Source organism: Anabrus simplex, chromosome 1, assembly GCF_040414725.1.
Source record: "Anabrus simplex isolate iqAnaSimp1 chromosome 1, ASM4041472v1, whole genome shotgun sequence".
In the NCBI taxonomy this organism is placed as follows: Eukaryota; Metazoa; Arthropoda; class Insecta; order Orthoptera; family Tettigoniidae; genus Anabrus; species Anabrus simplex.
The window spans coordinates 1579649754-1579669190 of NC_090265.1; the positions used below are offsets into that span (position 1 = coordinate 1579649754).

Consider the following 19437-nt stretch of genomic DNA (forward strand, 5'->3'; position numbering starts at 1 on the left):
CTATTTTAATAATATTCACTCAGTGAAAATGAGAATACAGGAGCTACAGTTTGATATTCTGTTCGTCACTGTACGTTGCGTATTACCGGAGCGCATTTTGAGAAGGGGTTGTGTTTTACCCCCACTGCTAGCACCAGGGCATCTCGCCTATATAGTAAGGAGCTGAGGAACGGACACTACCAGTTAATTTTCAGTTCAACGCCAGTTCGTTACCAGTTCGTCGTGATTTGTGTGTGAGTCTTTTATGAAGAGATCATTCTGTAATGTCTGTGAATGTATGTGGAAATAACCACAATCTGAGTAAGTTGTTGGCGCCTACAGTGTGCCACTAACAAATATAGTAGGAACGGTACGAAACCGTGATGTCGCTGTCCGTGTGTCGAAGAGGTCATGCATCGAGCCTCATATATGCCTAAACTAATACGACTCAATTAACATAAATAGGCACGTATTTAACTAAGTGCGTGGAGCGAGTGTACTTGATATGAATGTGAAATATAAGGAAAGGGAATGAACGGCTCATTGTCGACATGATTAAGGGCAGTGCCACGTTAGATCGATCCCTAACGCAGAAGAGAGCTCGGCTTACGTATGACTAAGTGCAGTAGAGTATTCCTGAATTATTCTTGTGTAATACGAGAGTGCCAACACATTAGTGGCCTAACCAGTGACGTTTCTAAGTGAACCAGTGGAGCTTCAGGGCTTAGAGTAGCTGTCAATTAAAATGATAGGTGGATGAGAAGGGAATAATGTCGGGCTTCAGGGACACAACCGACGTTAGGTTGGGATGCTTGTGTCATTAAGCAGACCCAACCATATATTTAATCTGTGATGTGTAATATAAACTAATGCATTCACATTAGATAACTTCTCCTCATTTACACAAGGAGTCTACAAGAACGTCGGTGTGAACGAGATATCTAGCTCCCTGCTGGAATTTCGCCTCGTGTAACAGAGAGAACGAGACATCTAGCTGCCTGCCGGAATTTCGCCTGGTGTAGCAGAGATCGTCTGGAACTTCGCACGAGATCAAGCCGTCATGTCCGTGACTTGCCAGTTGGTCATCAAAGGGCTTCACATCGCTGATGGCATCATGAGGGCAGAGTAAATACATGGGCGTGTCCTCCTGTAATGCTGTGTTCGTGGTTTTCCTGAAGGATGAGTATATTTCCAACTATTTGTAGCTTTGAAAGTCGTTTCCTATTGTCAATATAGAGTAAATTTGCATGTAGTTGTAACGTAGATCGCCAATATGCTATTTCAAAGGGATAAAAATTATTTTATTTTATTTTTGGGTTTTTTATGGAATATCTTCGTCATGGTTTGGAACAACCATATTTTACTTCCGTTTTTATAAGGGTTTTTGGTAATTCTAAGGACCTTAGATTAATTAAGTGTGAAGCGCTGTCGAGTAAAGAGTGCTTAAATATTCAGTAAAAATGACTCCAGTTATCGTCTTCTCTATAGCAAATATGAGTCATCAAATATCTCTCAGTAACTGACTTATTTTTGCACTTCACACCTGGTAGGGAGTCCTCCTAATTAGTAATTAAGGCTGCTGAAATAACGGATTGAGACATGACATTGGGGTATATATAGTTGAATTATTTAGCTCGTGAGTGCGTGATGTAATTCGGACCCGTGTGGCAGGGGTTCATCATTAAATAGCATTGTATTCGAGGTACCGAGAGGGGGAACGGGGGGCTAGGCAAGCTGTAGCCCTAATGTATATTGTGAAGTAGAAATGTAAAGTTCCCCTGGAATCTGTTATTACTTGCGCGAAGTGGATACCGCGCTACGAGGATGACGATTACGGCCGGATTTAGAGCCAATATTTAATGTGCTGCGATTGTGGCCAGGAAATAAAGAAGTGAGATTATTTGCCGTGAAGCAATTGTATGAGAGGACCCAGTGGCCCGCTATTTGGAAGTGGGTAGTGGGCGACTCACACCTGGGTGATTTACGAGCCCGTCAAAAAGGGATGAAGTAAAGTGTTTGCTCCATTGAAAGGGAACAGAATACAAGTAGTTGGTTCATTCCTCTCGGCACAGCGATTACGTGCGTCAATTTAAATGTGACCAATGTTGCATAGATTCCAACGTGCATTGAAGGAAGGATCCCTACAATTTCTTTCTTAAATTATTTACAGCGTGTAGGGAATTCCAAGTTAAATAACCCCGTCTCAGAAGATCCTGATTTCATTCCAGGAGACAGTGAATGCTTCTACTCACTGTCACCAGCAGCAGATGATTTGTACCATCTGTGACTCATCGTGTGTGTTTGAAATGTATTTGTTCTTGCCCATCTCTTGCTGGAAGTGCTATGATACTCTGTTTATGATGTTTGGATATTTGAGTTGCTTTATGATTGCCCACAGGTAGAAACGTTGTGTAAATAAAGTCGTGTTATGTGTATTGATAAAAATCCTAATGAAACGAGCGTGTGTATTATATTGCATATTCAGCAATGATTAATTTAGGGAAGTGTTGTGATACGACTTTCAAAGGTTCAAAAATGTATTTATAGAAACATACGTTCACTTCAGTTCATAGGATATCGTAACTTGATATAAATTGAATATATTCATTCTCAACAGGTAAACAGAATTATATCAGGGTATGCCCATATTAATTAAATGTGCGCGCAAAGTGATAAGTGTAAATAATTCGAGAGGAAACGCCTCTCTAAGTTTGAAATAGTGTAAATAATTCAAGAGAAAAGGATTCTTTGAATTTGAAATAATTTAACGTCGAGTGAGGTGTAGAGAGAGACTAAACAACATTCACGACGTCAAGATCAATCTAAATAATATTTGTAAAGTGCGTTGTATGGCGTATCCATGTTAATAAGATGTGTTTCACTAGTATAGTAAAATTGCTATACAAGATATTGTTTCTCTTCTCATTAGTAATGAACTAGTGTTCCCCTACTATAGAGATTATTAGACGATTATCGCCCCATCGGACGCTCCACTCAGACCCGACATGCTATACCGACTCAGCTGGCGAATCATTCTTGTAGGGGAATGTGAGACTTCGATAACCAGGCTGAGTTCGAAGCTCATCGGAGGTACTCCATTCTAATATCATTTTCATGAACCACGGTAACTTTTTTATGTACTGAAGCCTTGGACAGGTACAATACATACATACATACATAGATACATACATACATACATACATACATACATACATACGTACATACATACATACATACATCATTATAGACCGTTATGCCTATCAGCGTTCAGTCTGCAAGCCTCTGCAAGTTTACTAAATGTCGCCACAATCCTCTATTTGCAGCTAGTGCTGTGGCCACGTTTAGTTCTATACCTCTTATCTTTAAATCGTTATAAACTGAGTCTAACCATCGTCGTCTTGGTCTAACTCTACTTCTCTTGTCCTCCATAACGGAGTCCATTATTCTCCTATGTAATCTCTCCTCCTCCATTCACCTCACATGTCCCACGACCGAAGCCGTTTTATGCGTTCAGTTTCATACATCAAGTTCATTCCTAACAGCCTTTATCCCCTCATTCCGAGTACCTTTCTGCCATTGTTATCACCTGTTTGTACCAGCAATCGTTCTCGCTTCTTCCATGTCTGTTACTTCTAACTTATAAACAAGATATCCTGCGTCCACCCAGCTTTCGCTCCCGTAAAGCAACGTTGTTCTGAAAATATACCGATGTAAAGATAGTTTCGTCCGGGAGCTGACTTCCTTCTTACAGAATACTGTCATTCGACCGGGTCAGGAATGGAATGAAGCTCCCATCTAGCGGCGAGGATAGGAATTGTGCCGGCTGCCGAAGCCTGTCGCACGCCCCTGAGGCAATGATTAATGAATGACAGATGAAATGAATGATATTGGAGAGTGTTGCTGGAGTGAATGATGACAGGGAAAACCGCAGTACCCGGAGAAAAGCCTATCCCACCTCCGCTTTGTCCTGCACAATTCTCACATGGAGTGACCGGGATTCGAACCACGGAACCCAGGGATGAGAGGCCGGCACGCTGCCGCCTGAGCCACGGAGGCTCTTGAATCCTAAGTGTTATTATTTATTTCCCTTCTCAGTCCCATATAGTTATAAGCCATAAGATTCCATAATGATAACGTCAGCATAGTGATGATTATTATGGACTGTGACCGGTGCCTAACAGAACCTTCACATTTACAAGTTGATTCTCATTGTATCTCCGTTGAGTAATGCAAGGTCGTACCCAGAATATTCTTCGAACTCCGTTGTTATGATTTTGCTCTATGAACTGTTACAGTATACATAGATTTTTTTACATTTTATGCGCCTTTACCTTACGAATAAGAATAATAATATACTTCTTAATCTGTTTACCCTCCAAGGTCGGCTTTTCCTTCGGACTCAGCGAGGGATCCCACCTCCACAGCCTCAAGGGCAGTGTCCTGGAGCTTAAGACTCTGGGTCGGGGGATACAACTGGGGAAAATGACCAGTACCTCGCCCAGATGGCATCACCTGCTATGCTGAACAGGGACCTTGTGGAGGGATGGGAAGATTGGAAGGGACTGGCAAGTAAGAGGGAAGAAAGCGGCCGTGGCTTCACTTAGGTACCATCCCGGCATTTGCCTGGAGGAGAAGTGAGAAACCACGGAAAGCCACTAAAAATGGCTGAGGTGGGATTCGATCCCCCTCTACTCAGTTAACCTCCCGAGGTTGAGTGGACTCCGTTCCAACCCTCGTACCACTTTTCAAATTTAGTGGCAGAGCCGGGAATCGAACTCGGGCCTCCGGGGGCGGCAGCTAATCACGCTAACCACTACACACAGAGGTGGACAGAATAATAATAATAATAATAATAATAATAATAATAATAATAATAATAATAATAATAATAATAATAATAATAATAATAATAATAATAATAATAATAATTGTATCGGGTGGTACACCTCCACGCCGCTTATTCAAACTTTGCGCCAGTTGAAACTCCTCTACTGGCGGAAGCCTGAACTTTAACTACCATGTTAATTCTCAAGTTTCTCAGAAGATGCCCCTACTTGTAAATTTTGAAGTGTTCTGAACTATGCCAATTTCGATTCATTGTTGTTTTCTCTGTAGCAAGAAGTGTGATCATTCTCTTCTAGATGACACTACTTACGAACTACTATTGTGCACCCTAGTGCGAAGTGAGGGAATCCTTTTTTGAAGAAATTTAGTATTTATAAGTTTGTTCCTTATTAAATTTCTTTCAGCTTGTGTTTAAGTTGGCAACGTTAACCCTTTCATGCCAGTTTTGAAACTGACCAATCATAAATTTCTGTAATTAATTTTCCACCAATCCTGGTTTTCTTCTTCAATTCTGACATGTAATCTTTTGGTCGTCCAATAAAAGGCTTGTGGGCGGGTGTTCTCATTCATGAAAGGTCTCGAATGTTCCGCGAGGGTATATAAACTGCTGATTTTCGGGTCTCCGCGCCACTTCAGTAACACCTATCATTGTGTAAATTATGTAGCAGGGGGCGGGAAGCGCCTCTTTCTTCGGGCAGAAGTTCATCCATAAGGTAATGGCCTTTTAATAACTTATTTTCTTGCCAGCTCAGCAGTTTAACTCTCGGGGCAGGTTCGATACCTTTTATCATGAAACTTTCCTCTAAAATGTAATAGACTCTTGGTATAAATTCTATCTCCTTAAACTACAAATTGGGATAGAGAGTACCTAACCCTCTCGAGCTCCCTTTCATATTGTTTTTGAGGTGACTACGTTTTCTCAACCATTTTTCTTCGTTTCGTAATGTAATAGTTTTCCTATCGTGTCACCTCTTTAGTATGGGATTAGCCCTTGCATATGCGGCCTAGTGCCCAGTAGGTTTTAATAAAGTGTATTAGGAGTGCAGTTTCGCCTCCTCTCAAGTTGGTATTTTGGAGGCCATGTAACTGACCTGTTTCTTTACTTAATAGGCCTCAGTAGGTTGGGTATTTTTACCCCTGTTTTCATGTGTTTGGAGGTCAGCTTGAAAGTTGAGTTTGGTGTGGCCTTTGATAGGCTGGAACTTTGAGAGCGGGTTGCTCTTCCCAAAAAAAAAAAATTTGTTTCTGTGTGCCTTGAGGAGGCTTTTACTATGTAATTGGGAGCAAGTGCTCTGGAGCATGATTGGGGTCTTCTACCCCTTGGTTGAATCTGGTATACGGGTAAAGTTGGGCTTATAGCTCAAGAATTGTGTGTCTGGCTCGCGGAGCCCAAATCCTGTAACTACTGTAATTGTACATTCTCGATTTGTTGCTAGGCTACTAAGTACCTGTTATATTTGTTATTTCTTGATCTTGAAAAGAAAATATAACCTTGTTAAATTTTAAATTAACTTTAATTTCGTAGATTGAGACCTACTCATCCCAGCACCTTCTTTCACCTCTAACTACCACGGATAACTCCGTAACAATAATAATAATAATAATAATAATAATAATAATAATAATAATAATAATAATAATAATGGATATACTGTATTCGCGATTATTACATTCTCACGGATTTCCATATATCTCGTCCATCTAAAGCCTGTATATAACAAAAGTTACAGATACTAATATTTCCGGTCATTTATGTCTCATGCATGTCTACCGTATGGGCTATAATAACAGACATATTCACGACTTTAGACTTTTACCGCAAAGTCCATCAAAGTCGAACATCGCTGACGTGGATATATTGTTCAAACATCATGATAACAAGTTAAATGGCGTTGATGGTTGTTGGTGTGATTGTGTGAGGTAGAAAATAGTGTGATCACGTAATCAGGAATGTACTATAGATAACCATCGAAACAGGATGTATATTGAAATGAGAAGGAAAACGCAAAGGAAAAATAATGTGAGATGGAGTCCTAAAGGGAGTTGGAGATGAAACATTTCCTTGACGTCGGATGTCCTAACATCACCGAGCCGGAAGATAACTAAATATGACGGCTTACAATGTGCCAAGCGCATTAAAGTGATCAACATACCATTACACTTTTTTCTTCAGCTTACACCAGTTACTTCTCGAGTCGCTCGAGCCTCCCAGACTCATTTCCACTTTGGCCAGGGGTTAAAGCCGCTTGCTCTTCCTGACGCAACATGATTTTTGAGATTACCGGGATTCGAACCTCAGCTTTAAGGGCGGGAAGCCAGCTCTTAAGCCACGAAGCTATTTTTCCCTTCTCCAGACAACAATAACAATACGCTTTTGTTCACTGTGATGTGCTCTTTCTCTTCGGCTGCCACTCATTTTTCCAAGATTCCATTACCGCTATAACTGTATAAAATCCAAGCGTCAATGATGCGTTCAATGGCTACATTAACATATTTTTAAATACTGTATATTGACATGGGTATACTTAAATATCAAATGATTGTGTAAGGATTCAATCCCAATGTCTTCAACATAGGTGGTGAGAACCTGCTGAATATGGGCCTTGTGTGGGGACGGGAAGATAGGAAGGAATAGACAAGGAAGGGGGAAGGAAGCTGCGTGCCCTTAAGTTACGTACCATCCCGGCATTTTCCTGGAAAATAAGTGGGAAACCATGGAAAACCACTTCCAGGATGGCTGAGATGGGAAACGAACCCTCTCTGTTCAGTTGACCTCCCGAGGCTGAGTGGACCCCGTTCCAGCCCTCGTACCAAGTTTCAAATTTCGTGGCAGAACCGAGAATCGAAATCGGACCTCGGAGGGTGGCAGCTAGTCACACTAACCAGCATGCCACAAAGACGGACGTTAATGCTCAATTTTTTATGTTTTAAACTTTGTATTTATGGCAATCCAGACTGTCTGGAAAATCGTTGATTTTCTCTATAAACATGATATAGTATCAGGAAGAGAACATTTCTAAGGGTCTGCCTTTACCCTAGAGTTACCAAGAATAGGTATGGAAAAAGGTGAGAGGTGAGGACCAAATCTGTGAGTTCCGTGAATGTACCTGCCATTTGTTTTCAGATACTGGTGTAGCGTCTGAGTAAAACTACCATTCATCTCCACAGCAGCGATATCCATCCTGAAAGAAATAGTTATATGTAGGTATTTTATTTTATTCAATTCAATACCTTGAACTTTGAAATACGTGACATCGAAGTAATGAAGTAATGAGTCTTCTCAATGTTCTAAGAAATGTCCGATGTCAATTTTAATGAGCCGGCTGCCGAAGAACATTGTCCAGCAGGAAGCGCTGAGATGATATAAATTAATTAGAATTGTTTAGACTTCGAGAATATAAAATTTTCATAAGCATGGTAAATTAACATCGTAAAGGTTGTATACTGCATATTTACTATACTAATTAAAAGATATGTTTAAGGATATGGGCGAGAGAATCATCAAACTTACCACTCTTTGGAAAAGTTAGCAGCCAGACGTCATCTTCTCGTACTGTGAAGTTTTTCACTTCTTCTACATGGCTGACATAAGGAGAGGCAAGCACGCACCCTTTAGGACCAAATCTGTGAGTTCCATGAATGTACCTGCCGTTTCTTTTCAGATACTGGTGTAGTGTCTGAGTAAAAGTATCATTCATCTCCACAGCAGCGATATCCATCCTGAAAGAAATAGTTTTATGTAGGTATTTTATTTGATTCAATTTAATACTTTGAACTTTGAAATACGTTATATCTAAGTAATATATAACTACTAAAGGGAGTAAAATTTCCTGTCATGTCATCAATCTTAATCAAACAGCTAAATCTACAAAATTAACGATATTCATAGTAAAACTTGTCACGTACAGAGCAACGAATAGGGAATTGTCTCAAAGTTACCGACATACACGACAGGGAAACCTTTTCATGATGAACAGGAACTGTGCCTATATTTGCCTGGAATTGAAAATAGGAAACCACAGAAAACCATGCTCAGGACACCTGACAGTGAGGTTCGAACTCCCGAATGCTGAGCTTGGCTCCATAGTCGTAGCACGCTAGCACACGATGCCACTCTGCTCTGTACTATTATCCTTGGAATGTAAAGGTACATTTTAGGACTTGAACAATAGTTTCCGAGAAAGAAATGTGGATCCATCTAGAATTTGAATCTTTCTATAAAAAGAATCGTTCACCCAAACTTAGTTTTCTTCGTCCCAAGACCGAGAATTCAGATAGAAAATTCTGTCCAATAGACTTATTGGTAAAGCTAATAGGTTTTTTAAATACATTAAACGAGAAGCGATGTGCTACATTGACATATTAAGAAGTACAGTTCTCAGTAATGCAAAGAGTTATCACTCAATTTCATAAAAACGACTGTATATGTTATTGGCAATATGGTATAGGTCAGTTTGGATCCTGATGAAAATGGAGTTCAAGCTAAAGTCTTAAAATTGTTCTTTGATGTATTGATACACACTTAATTTCACTTAATATCAACACATCAAAGAACAATTTTAAGACTTTAATGATTAAATTGCCAGAATATATGTGATTTTACGACTTGATAGATGCACTTTCTATTCATATTTTAACTTGATTTACCGGTTTAGATTTTAATGAGTCATGCACTAGTTTCCCGTAGATTTTGATTCTATTGTTCTTTTTAATATATTAGCGTTAATGATTCAGTACTGATGGCATTAGCTGAATATGTCCATTAAGTGGACTAAACATGTACTAGTACGAAGGCAGATCAAAAAATAAGTTGCACTTCCCAGTTATGGCCATTTATTACACCACCTATACAATAGCAACACGACTATAACGACATACATTGTAACGTCACTCTTCCACATAGTTTCCAAGAGACTCCAAACATTTCTGCGAACGCACAACCAACTTGTCGATGCCGGATGCATAGAAATTTCCTCCAGCGTTCTACAACTACTCGGAGACAGCAGCCTTCACCTCCTCATCGGTCTGGAAACGTCGACCACCGAGTTCCGTTTTGAGCTTACAGAACACATGAAAGTCACATGGCGCTAGGTCGGGACTGTAGGGTGGATGTTGCCAGACCTCCCACTTGAAACGCTGCAGCAGTTCTTTCGTTTGGCGGGCCTTGTGAGGTGTTGCGTTATCGTGCAACAAAATCACACCGGCGCTCAATTTCCCCCGGCGCTTCTCTTTAATCGCTTTACGCAACCGGTGCAACGTTTGACAATACGCTGCCGCGTTGATCGTCGTTACTTTCGGCATGAATTCTACGTGCAGCAAACCCTCTATGTCAAAGAACACTGTCGCCATAACCTTACCGGCTGAAAGTTGAACCTTGGCCTTCTTTCGTTTTGGTGATGAGGGGTGCACCCATTCCATTGATGTTCTCTTCGTTTCGGGGTGAAGTGGTGGACCCACGTTTCGTCGCCTGTGACGATTCGCCGCAGAAATCCGTTGCCGTCTGCGGCATAGCGTTGCAAAAATGCCAGGGAGGATTGGAAACGTTGCCCCTTGTGCTCATCGGTGAGAAGACGTGGGACCCATCTTTGACACAGCTTACGATATCCAAGGTCCTCGTGAACAATGGCGAACACACTGCCATACGACATGTTAAGCTGCGTCGCGATTTCTCTCAGTTTAATGCGCCGGTTCTGTCTAATGATCGCATTCGTACTGTTGACCTTTGCACGGGTCCTGGACGTTGAGGGCCTGCCTTCGCGATGGTTGTCTGTGATATCCGTGCGTCCGGCTTCGAATTGCTGACACCACTTCACGATACCTTGCCGGGAAATGGCCCGCTTCCCATACACAGCACTAATTTCACGATGAATGTCCGTGCAATTCTTCTTTTTGGTCCATAGGAATCGGATTGTCGCACGCACATTATATTTGGAGTGAACGTCCAGTTGACGCGCCATTGCATTTGGCCGCTATTCACACAATACTAGACGAGACACCACAGCGACCTGCCTAATAGACTTGCGGGCAGTGTCTGTCACTTTCTCCGCTGTGCCCACGTTTGCGACACACAGCGCGCTGCTACGGCGCGTTAGTGCAACTAACCTTTTGATCCACATACGTACCTGCTGTCAGGTAATAATTTTATCTGAATATATAGTGTATTTAATTGGTGGACCTTTTGCATTTGAATTTGTACACATTTTGTGAATTTGACAAAGAAAGATAAATGCATGTCAAATATTATATCAATAAGAAAGTTCTAAAGATATTCATTTTTCTCACACAGTATTGTTTACGACGTGAAACATGCTACACAGTATACTTTCTAAAGAGGAAGGGATCTCTTAAAACGTTCAGGCTTATTCCAATCATCCAAAAATACTCAGTGTGTAACTAAAAGAAGCAAATTAAGGAACTTCCTCAGAACGTCACGATGACTTTGTTTTTCGCTTGGATTGATGTATCATGTTATCTCGCATAGTCTTCTCGCGACACCTGAATAGCAACTAGCAATGCTTAACTGACATTGATAATATTGTGGTTATAATGGCTACTAGTTTACTCTGCTAATCAAATCCTGTAATTATTTTAAATTACCATAAAGTTAATTGTGAAATTTATATTTCAATCAATGTTGAACTTGCACTAAAACGTTTCGGTTAAAACGACTATTAATCATGAATAACTCAAAAAGAACAGTATGTTTTTGTATCACATCTCTCCACTTATCAGAGTATATGATATATTTTCCACCCTTGTATGTAAATAAATACTCTACATGTGATATTTAAAACTCACTGAGCGGTATTTGTATCATACATAAATAATAATTCGTAATGACATCAAAACTAAATACAATTTGTTGATAAAATTATTGGCTTGAAACCAATGAGCTAGAAAGAGGAATATAGAATGGCTAAGATGAGTGCTACAGCGCTCTGGGTAGTGCCAAGGAATAATAGCAAAGGTGCTGAAATACGTCACCCTTGTGTCAATAGATTTACCTGCCCTTAAAGGAACTCCAGCGGGACAATACTCCGGTACCTCAACTTCTCCGAAAACAGTAAAAAGTAGCTAATAGGACGAAAAACCAGTAACACTTTTTATTATTAAATAATATCATACAGAGCACAGTACCAGTAATTTTGAAAATAAATACATAAAGAACAACGATGAAATAAGACGCTTGCTGTCCAATGCCACACCCACTATGTTTCGAATTTCCTGGTCACCTCATTCACTCTGCACACGATACGAAGTAATATGAGGATTTCAATCTAAATCACCACTATTACTCAGCGGGTTGGTTACGTCGTTTCAGACATATAGCTCTTACCTTGGATTCGGGATAAAGTGAGTTCGAATCCCACTGTCTTAAGCCCTAATATATGGTTTTCCGAGGTTTCCATTTTCGTATCAGGCAAATGCGGGTGCTGCTGTACCATAATTCAGGCCACTGCCACTTCCTTCGCAGTCCTAGCCTTATCCTACCCCAAAGTAGCCGTAAGACGTTTCTGAGTGGGTCCAACATAAGGCAAATAAAAAGAATCGGCATTACTAGAATCTTCGTCTAAAAATGCTGAAGTGAGTTATTCAGGTAAATATGTGATTTAAGATCAGTAACACAAGAACAACTGTCTTCTCTTTAAACAATTAATTTAAACTGTTTATCCTACAACTTCTCTTTCTGATTTTATTATTATTATTGCTTAATGTCCGTATCCTTGGCTGAATGATCAGCGTGCTGGCCTTCGGTTCAGAGGGTCCCGGATTCGAAAGGGTCGAAGTTTTTTTTTTTTTACAATTTGTTTTACGTCACACCAACACAGATAGGTCTTATGGCGACCAACGGACAGGAAAGGGCTAGGAGTAGAACGGAAGCACCGTGGACTTCATTAAGGTACAGCTCCAACATTTGCCTGGTGTGAAAATTGGAAAAGACGGAAGCTGCGACGGTGGGGATCGAACCCACTATCTCCCGAATGCAAGTTGACAGTGGATTTTAACTGGGTAGTCTATCGTTAATTCCTCTGGATCGGTTGGTGACTGGATAGCTATCTTCATCTGCACACAACAGAGCATACTACAAACCACCACAGAAGCACGTAATAGTGAATACATCACTCCACCTAGGGCTGACATCAGGAAGGGCATCCGTCCGTAAAATTGGACTGAATCCATATTAAATACCGAATCCAGTGAACTTGAAAGATACCAGGAATTATTATTATTATTATTATTATTATTATTATTATTATTATTATTATTATTATTATTATTATTATTATTATTATTCAAAGTGATAGACTATGAATTATTTCTCCATGTTGCTATATTATTTTGTTCTATATTTTAATTCTCTGCAGGTAGGGCTAGATTTGTTTAATGGCAATGTATTGTGATTACTTTTGTAATTACTGGAAATGCGTTTAATTTTCCATCTTCATACAGTATGTAAGCCTACATCTTGTATTTTTAACGCTCTCCTAAAAGGACATTATGCATCTTTGAGTGCTTTCCTGATTAAGAAAGCTGTGAAGCGGTATTTTATTCCTGCAACCTGTGTACTTGCTTCACCACCACGCCCACTTGTTTTGATCGCTTAAAATATGGCAGACGCGGCGTTCAAGTAGATTAAAATATGGCGGTCCAATAGCCACTCTATAGTGCTATTTCTAGCTCGATGCTTGAAACAATTTATAGAATGATAACTTCCGTGACAAGTGATTTTGACGGTATATAGGATCGAGAAACTAGTCATTTGATACATAATACAGTCGTCACCAACGGACAGTTACCGAGTCATAAAAGTCCTGGCATGTTGTCAACTACTCCAATGAAATTACATTTTACGTGCAGCAAGAATATAAAATAACGAAGGGTACTATTAAAGTTCATATACAGCCCGGTTCCATTGTTATTGATGTGAAGTATAATCCGAACAGTTCTTGCTCTATAAAATACAAATAGAAGTTAAACACTTCTTCACCAACAACATGTCTTTTGAAGTTATAGCTTTTATCACAGGAGCTGTGCCAGCGTACTTGGCGTATTCTTTGTAGTCCTTTTACGCTACTCACCTGATGACCCAAGCCCCCTTTATAAACCTACAGCAGTGCCATGCTCTTCCACAGTAGGCCTACACTTACGGAAGTACCAGCTGAGCTCACGTGATGAAATTTTAAGCTCCGACCAAGTAAAGTGGCGTATGGCTTTTAGTGCCGGGAGTCTCCGAGGACATGTTCGGCTCGCCAGGTGCAGTCTTTTGGTTTGACGGCCTTAGGTGACCTGCACGTCATGATGAGGATGAAATGATGATAAAGACGACACATACACCCAACCCCTGAGCTCCGACCAACGCTCGAGCCGGAGTATGTTTGACTGAGTACAGAAAATATATCTGAACAGGCTGATTCAATATATCATCCACATTTTAAATTTATTTTTTGTTTTTTTGTTTGCTATTTGCTTTACGTCGCACCGACACAGATAGGTCTTATGGCGACGATGGGACAGGAAAGGTCTAGGAGTGGGAAGGAAGCGGCCTTTTTCTTAATTAAGGTACAGCCCGAGCATTTGCCTGGTGTGAAAATGGGAAACCACGGAAAACCATCTTCAGGGCTGCCGACAGTGGGGTTCGAACCTACTATCTCCCGAATACTGGATACTGGTCGCACTTAAGCGACTGCAGCTATCGAGCTCGGTTTTAAATTTCAGTTATTTGCGGTTCGCATACACGAGTTCTCGAATGTTGACATTACTCAGCCTCTCGTGTATGTAATATTGTTATATTATTCTCATGTTAGAAATAAACATACACAGTTACAAAAATTATAACAGAATATTGTTAAAAAAGTCCGAGTCATTGGCTGAATGGTCAGCGTTGAGGCCTTCGGTCCAGAGGGTCCCAGGTTCGATTCCTGGCCTGGTCAAGGATTTTAATTGCATGTGATTAATTCTTCTGACCCAGGGACTGGGTGTTTGTGTTTGTCCCAACTCTTTTCTCTTCATATTCAAACAACATACTACACTACCAACCACCACAGAAACACTTAGTTGTGATTACATCCCTCAGGAAGGGCATCCGGTCATAAAACAGGGTCAAATCCACATGTGCGTCACAGTTCCCACCCAGACCGCACAGATGTGGGAAAAGCGTTAGGAGAAGAAGAACGTTAAAAATAATTCAAGCCCTTTAGCCCTTTTCAATCGTGAAATTACCAGCGTTCCGCACCGGTGTGGCAGTGGGCGCGTCAGTTGGATTGCCAGACGCTGGCGACTAGTGCGGCACGCATTGATTTTATATCCTCTTTTATTAAACTTCCTTGGAACAATCGTAACTCTCTCATCATCATCATCATCATCATCATCATCATCATCATCATCATCAATTAGTGCAGCTCTGGATTACGGCGTGGTGGAACATCGCCTGAGTTGTCGCTTGAATCGTCTGAGTGGTTTCTATACGTATATGGCAAGAAAATCAAATGGTGAAGATTTGAGAAAAGTGTGGGAGCGAAGAAGTGAGAAAAATTTCTTCCCTACGTAAAAAAATATCGCGACATGTCGATAAAAATTGGCTTCGAAATAATCTAAAATGCAATCGAGGAAATAGAGTGGCTTGTACGAATTCTACAAAGTCACCAATGTCGAACGTCAAAGACTTATCGACAGCGTCTCAGACTTGAGGTGACCGAGTGTCGTGACGTGAGTTCCGAGCTACTGAAGCGACAACCGAGCATACCTATCGTCCCAGTGGTGGAAAATCATTTGGAACTTATGGTCCTGAAGAAGTGTAACTTTGTTCAGAAAAGAAATTAAATGTCAGTAACATTTAACACCGATACTGATTCTTCTTCTTTTTCTTCTTCTATCATATTCTCCCACACATTGTGGGATCGCGGGTGTGAACTCGGTCGTGCATGTGGATAGGACCCCGTTTTACGGCCGGGTGTCCTTCCTGATGCCAACCCTGTATGGAGGGATGTAATCACTATCGCGTGTTTCTGTGGTGGTTGGTAGTGTAGTTTATTGTCTGAATATGAAGAGGAGAATGTTGGGACAAACACAAACAACCACTTCCCGTGCCAGAAGAATTAATCAGACGTGATTAAAATTCCCGACCCTGTCGGGAATGGAACCCGGAACCCTCTGAACCGAATGCTTCAAAGCTGGCCATTCAGCCAAGGAGTCGGACTGATACTGTCTACTGTAGTTACTTTATCACGGTCTACTATTTTACGCCAACACTTGGGAGAGTGATCCCACGCAACCCTGTTCATTCTACCATTTATTTTGATGTCATTGTGCAGTGTTGTCATTTGAAGAGATGTATGACATAAGTGTGACGAATCTAAATGTTCTGTAATTTCGCAACGTCATTACAGCCAAGCCGGAAATGGAGGCACAGTATTTAGGAAATATACCGAAGTTCCGTCTGCAGTTATGATCATCCGTGTCACACTTTCATTTTCTCTACAGGGTCATACGCACTTCACCGAATACTAAAGACTAAGTATATGTTTCTTCACAATATTTTCCGTACAGAAGTGTACAGCTGGACAGAGTAGCTCAGACGGTAGAGCACTAGCCTTCTGGGCTCAAGTAGGCGGGTTTGATCCTGGCTAAGTTCAAGGATATTTGAAGGTACCCAAACACGTCAGCCTCCTGTCGCTGGATACTGGCAGATTAGAGAACTCCTGCGGGACAACATTTCAGCACCTCGGCGTCTCCGAAAACCGTAAGAAAATAGTTAATGGGTCGTAAAACCAATAATATTATTATTACTAGCGGTGTACAGGTGTCCACATTTGGTTGTTAAGTTTCTTAACGAGTAAAATTGACGTTTGATACTGTCTTTACTGTTGCCGTGGTGGTGGTGGCGGTGGCAACATTAATGGCATCAAGTTTATCATTCTCAGGTACTGTGTACGTGAATGCTTTTTTAATAAACTGTTTTGTTGGAATACCTGCACTTCGCAGTGCGTTTGAAACGAAATAAAGCTCACAATGAAAAGATAAAGTAAACAACCACAGGCTTGTCGTAAGTACCTTTTAAGCTTGTATTCGAAGTTCAATTCGGAAATCACGATAAACATTTTCAAGAGAGATTGACAGTGGAAATCGAATCGATATGGTCGCACTGACTTGCTCATAAACGTGATTAAACTATCCTGGTCGGTACTATATATCAAACTTTCACTTGAAGTATAATACAAATTCAGTTTTTAGTATTAACCGTTGAGAGCACAGGTACCATCAACACGTGAATCACATGTCCGTGACTAATGCTTTAATCATGAAGCAGTCGAAGTCAGCAGTGTCAAGCATCAATTTGGCTTGGTAGAAATAGCAGTGTCCGCCTCTGGGGTGTAGTGGTTTGCATGATTAGCTGCCATCCTCTGAAGCCCGGGTTCTATTCCCAGTTCTGCCAGAAATTTGAAAAGTGGTACGAGGGCTGAAACAGGGTCCACTCAGCCTCGAGAGGTCAATGGAGTAGAGGTGGGTTCGATTCCCACCCCAGCCATCCTCGAAGTGGTTTTCCGTGGTTTCCCACTTCTTCTTTATGAGAATGCCGGGATGGTACCTAACTTAAGGTCACGGCCGCTTCCTTCCCTCTTGCTCGTCTAGCCTTTCCAATATTCCCATCCCCCCACAAGGCCCCTGCTCAGCACAGCAGGTGAATCCGCCTAGGCGAGATACTGGTCTCCTTACCCAGTTGTATCTCCCGACCCAAAGTCTCATGCTCCAGACTGCCCTTGAGGCGGTAGAGATGGAACCCCTTACTGAGTTTGAGTGAAAAACCAACCCTTGAGGGTGAACGGATTTGGAAAGAAAGAAAGAAAGAAAGAAAGAAAGAAAGAAAGAAAGAAATGTCAGCAGCAAATAAAGGGATAAAACTTGCATGCCTGCAAGTTTAGTGGTGGTGGTGATTATTGTTTTAAGGGAAGTAAAATTCGACAGAGAAACGATCGCCTAGAGAAACTGCAGTGAAACAGAAGTATTTATTCTCCTAAGTTTCAAAGTATGAGAATAATGAAGTTACGAATGTAATTATGAGGATCAGATGGTAATAGTGGTAATTGTTGTTTTAAACCGCCATTGGCTAGTGATAACAATTTGACTTCGCTTGATAAGCCAATTTAGTGTCTGGTCCAATTTTGCCTGAAAGTTGCGTGGATTCTCTGTTGTCATTTAGGCTAAACAGGTCAAAAGTTTTCTTTCTGCCTGCTAGTAGGTTAATGTCGCCGTTCGACTCCTTCGCTGAATGGTTAGCATTGTGACCTTCGGTTCAGGGGGTCCTGGGTTCGATTCCCGCCGGGTCATGGATTTTCGCGTCGGATTAATACTTCTTGCTCAGGAACTGGGTGTATGTGTTTGTCCCAATGGTCTCCTCTTCAAATTCAGAAACAAAAAACACCACATACCAACCACCACAGAAACAAGCAGTATTAATTACGTCCCTCCACATAGGATTGGCGTCAGGAAGGACATCCGGCCGTAAAACAGATCCAAATCCAAATGTGCGACACAGTTCGCACCAGCGACCCTATAGGTGTGGGGAAAAAAACGGTGTAAGGAGAAGATTAATGTCGCTCAGGTATCCACCGTGGTCTTAATTAAAATACAGCCTCGGTTCACACGGTAGGTGATACCGGGTACCAGTACAAGCAAAATCACCACTGATCTGCTGTTCACCTAGTCTTTTCTTAAATAATTGTGAAGAATTTGGGAATTTATCGAACGTCCCCCTTGGTAAATTATTCCAATCCCTAACTTACCTTCCTATAAATGAATATTTGCCCCAATTTGTCCTCTTGAATTCCAACTTTATCTTCATATTGTGATCTTCTCTACTTTTAAAACCATCACCCACTCCATCTCTCCACTGACAGCTCGGTACGTACCACTTAGGCTCCTTTCACACTCCACGGTTTCGACCGTACGGCTCTTTGTCGTGGAGATGTTGCTTTCACACTACAACGGTTTTTTTTTTTTTGCCGTGGGAAGCTCAGTGCATGTCTTGATGCTAGTCATACAAGAGAGTCATTTTAATAATAGGATGATAATATACTCTATATATATGTAATATACTGAAAATACACTTAAGTTACCAAACACATTTTTTTCTTTGTCTTAAATTAGATCAAAATCTGGTTTCATTTCTAAGTAAACTTCACGCCAGGCATTTCTTGGTCGCAATCCGATCTTTATAACTGCAGTAGCGTCGATTGGGGGGGGGGGGGGGGCGAGGGGTGCGGTCACCCCCGTCCCACTTTGTGGAGAAAACATTACATTATTATTCCATTTTAGGTGGCTGAAACTAGGACTTATTTTAATTATTTAAAAAAGCAATTTGTACAAGCCCTTTTGTCTTATCAGATAAATCTTTCTTTAATTATCAATACAATTATTAGCGGGTAAGGTAAGGTAAGGTAAGGGTTGTTCTGCCCGAAGGCAGGTCCGAACCTCCGCAGAGATGTTCCTGAGCCGGAGTGTACGTGCGGTAGGGTGGCCAGTTCTTTCCGCTCCTCCATTCCCTTACCCCCCACCAACAGCGCGTAGCAGCCCACCCAGCTCCTGACCACGCCCAATGTTGCTTAACTTCGGAGA

General features: G+C 41.2%; 1 protein-coding gene across 2 annotated transcripts in view; it reads right to left on the reverse strand.

Moving 5' to 3' along the window:
• The window catches only part of LOC136880955 (luciferin sulfotransferase), a 331501-nt gene that overhangs the window by 308108 nt on the left and 3956 nt on the right, over positions 1 to 19437 (reverse strand). For both annotated transcript variants that reach the window (XM_068225602.1, XM_067153507.2), the window contains exon 2: positions 8336 to 8544. In XM_068225602.1, the coding sequence (XP_068081703.1) occupies positions 8336 to 8543 (208 nt within the window). In that variant the 5' untranslated portion in view covers position 8544. The remainder of the gene's footprint in view (positions 1 to 8335; positions 8545 to 19437) is intronic.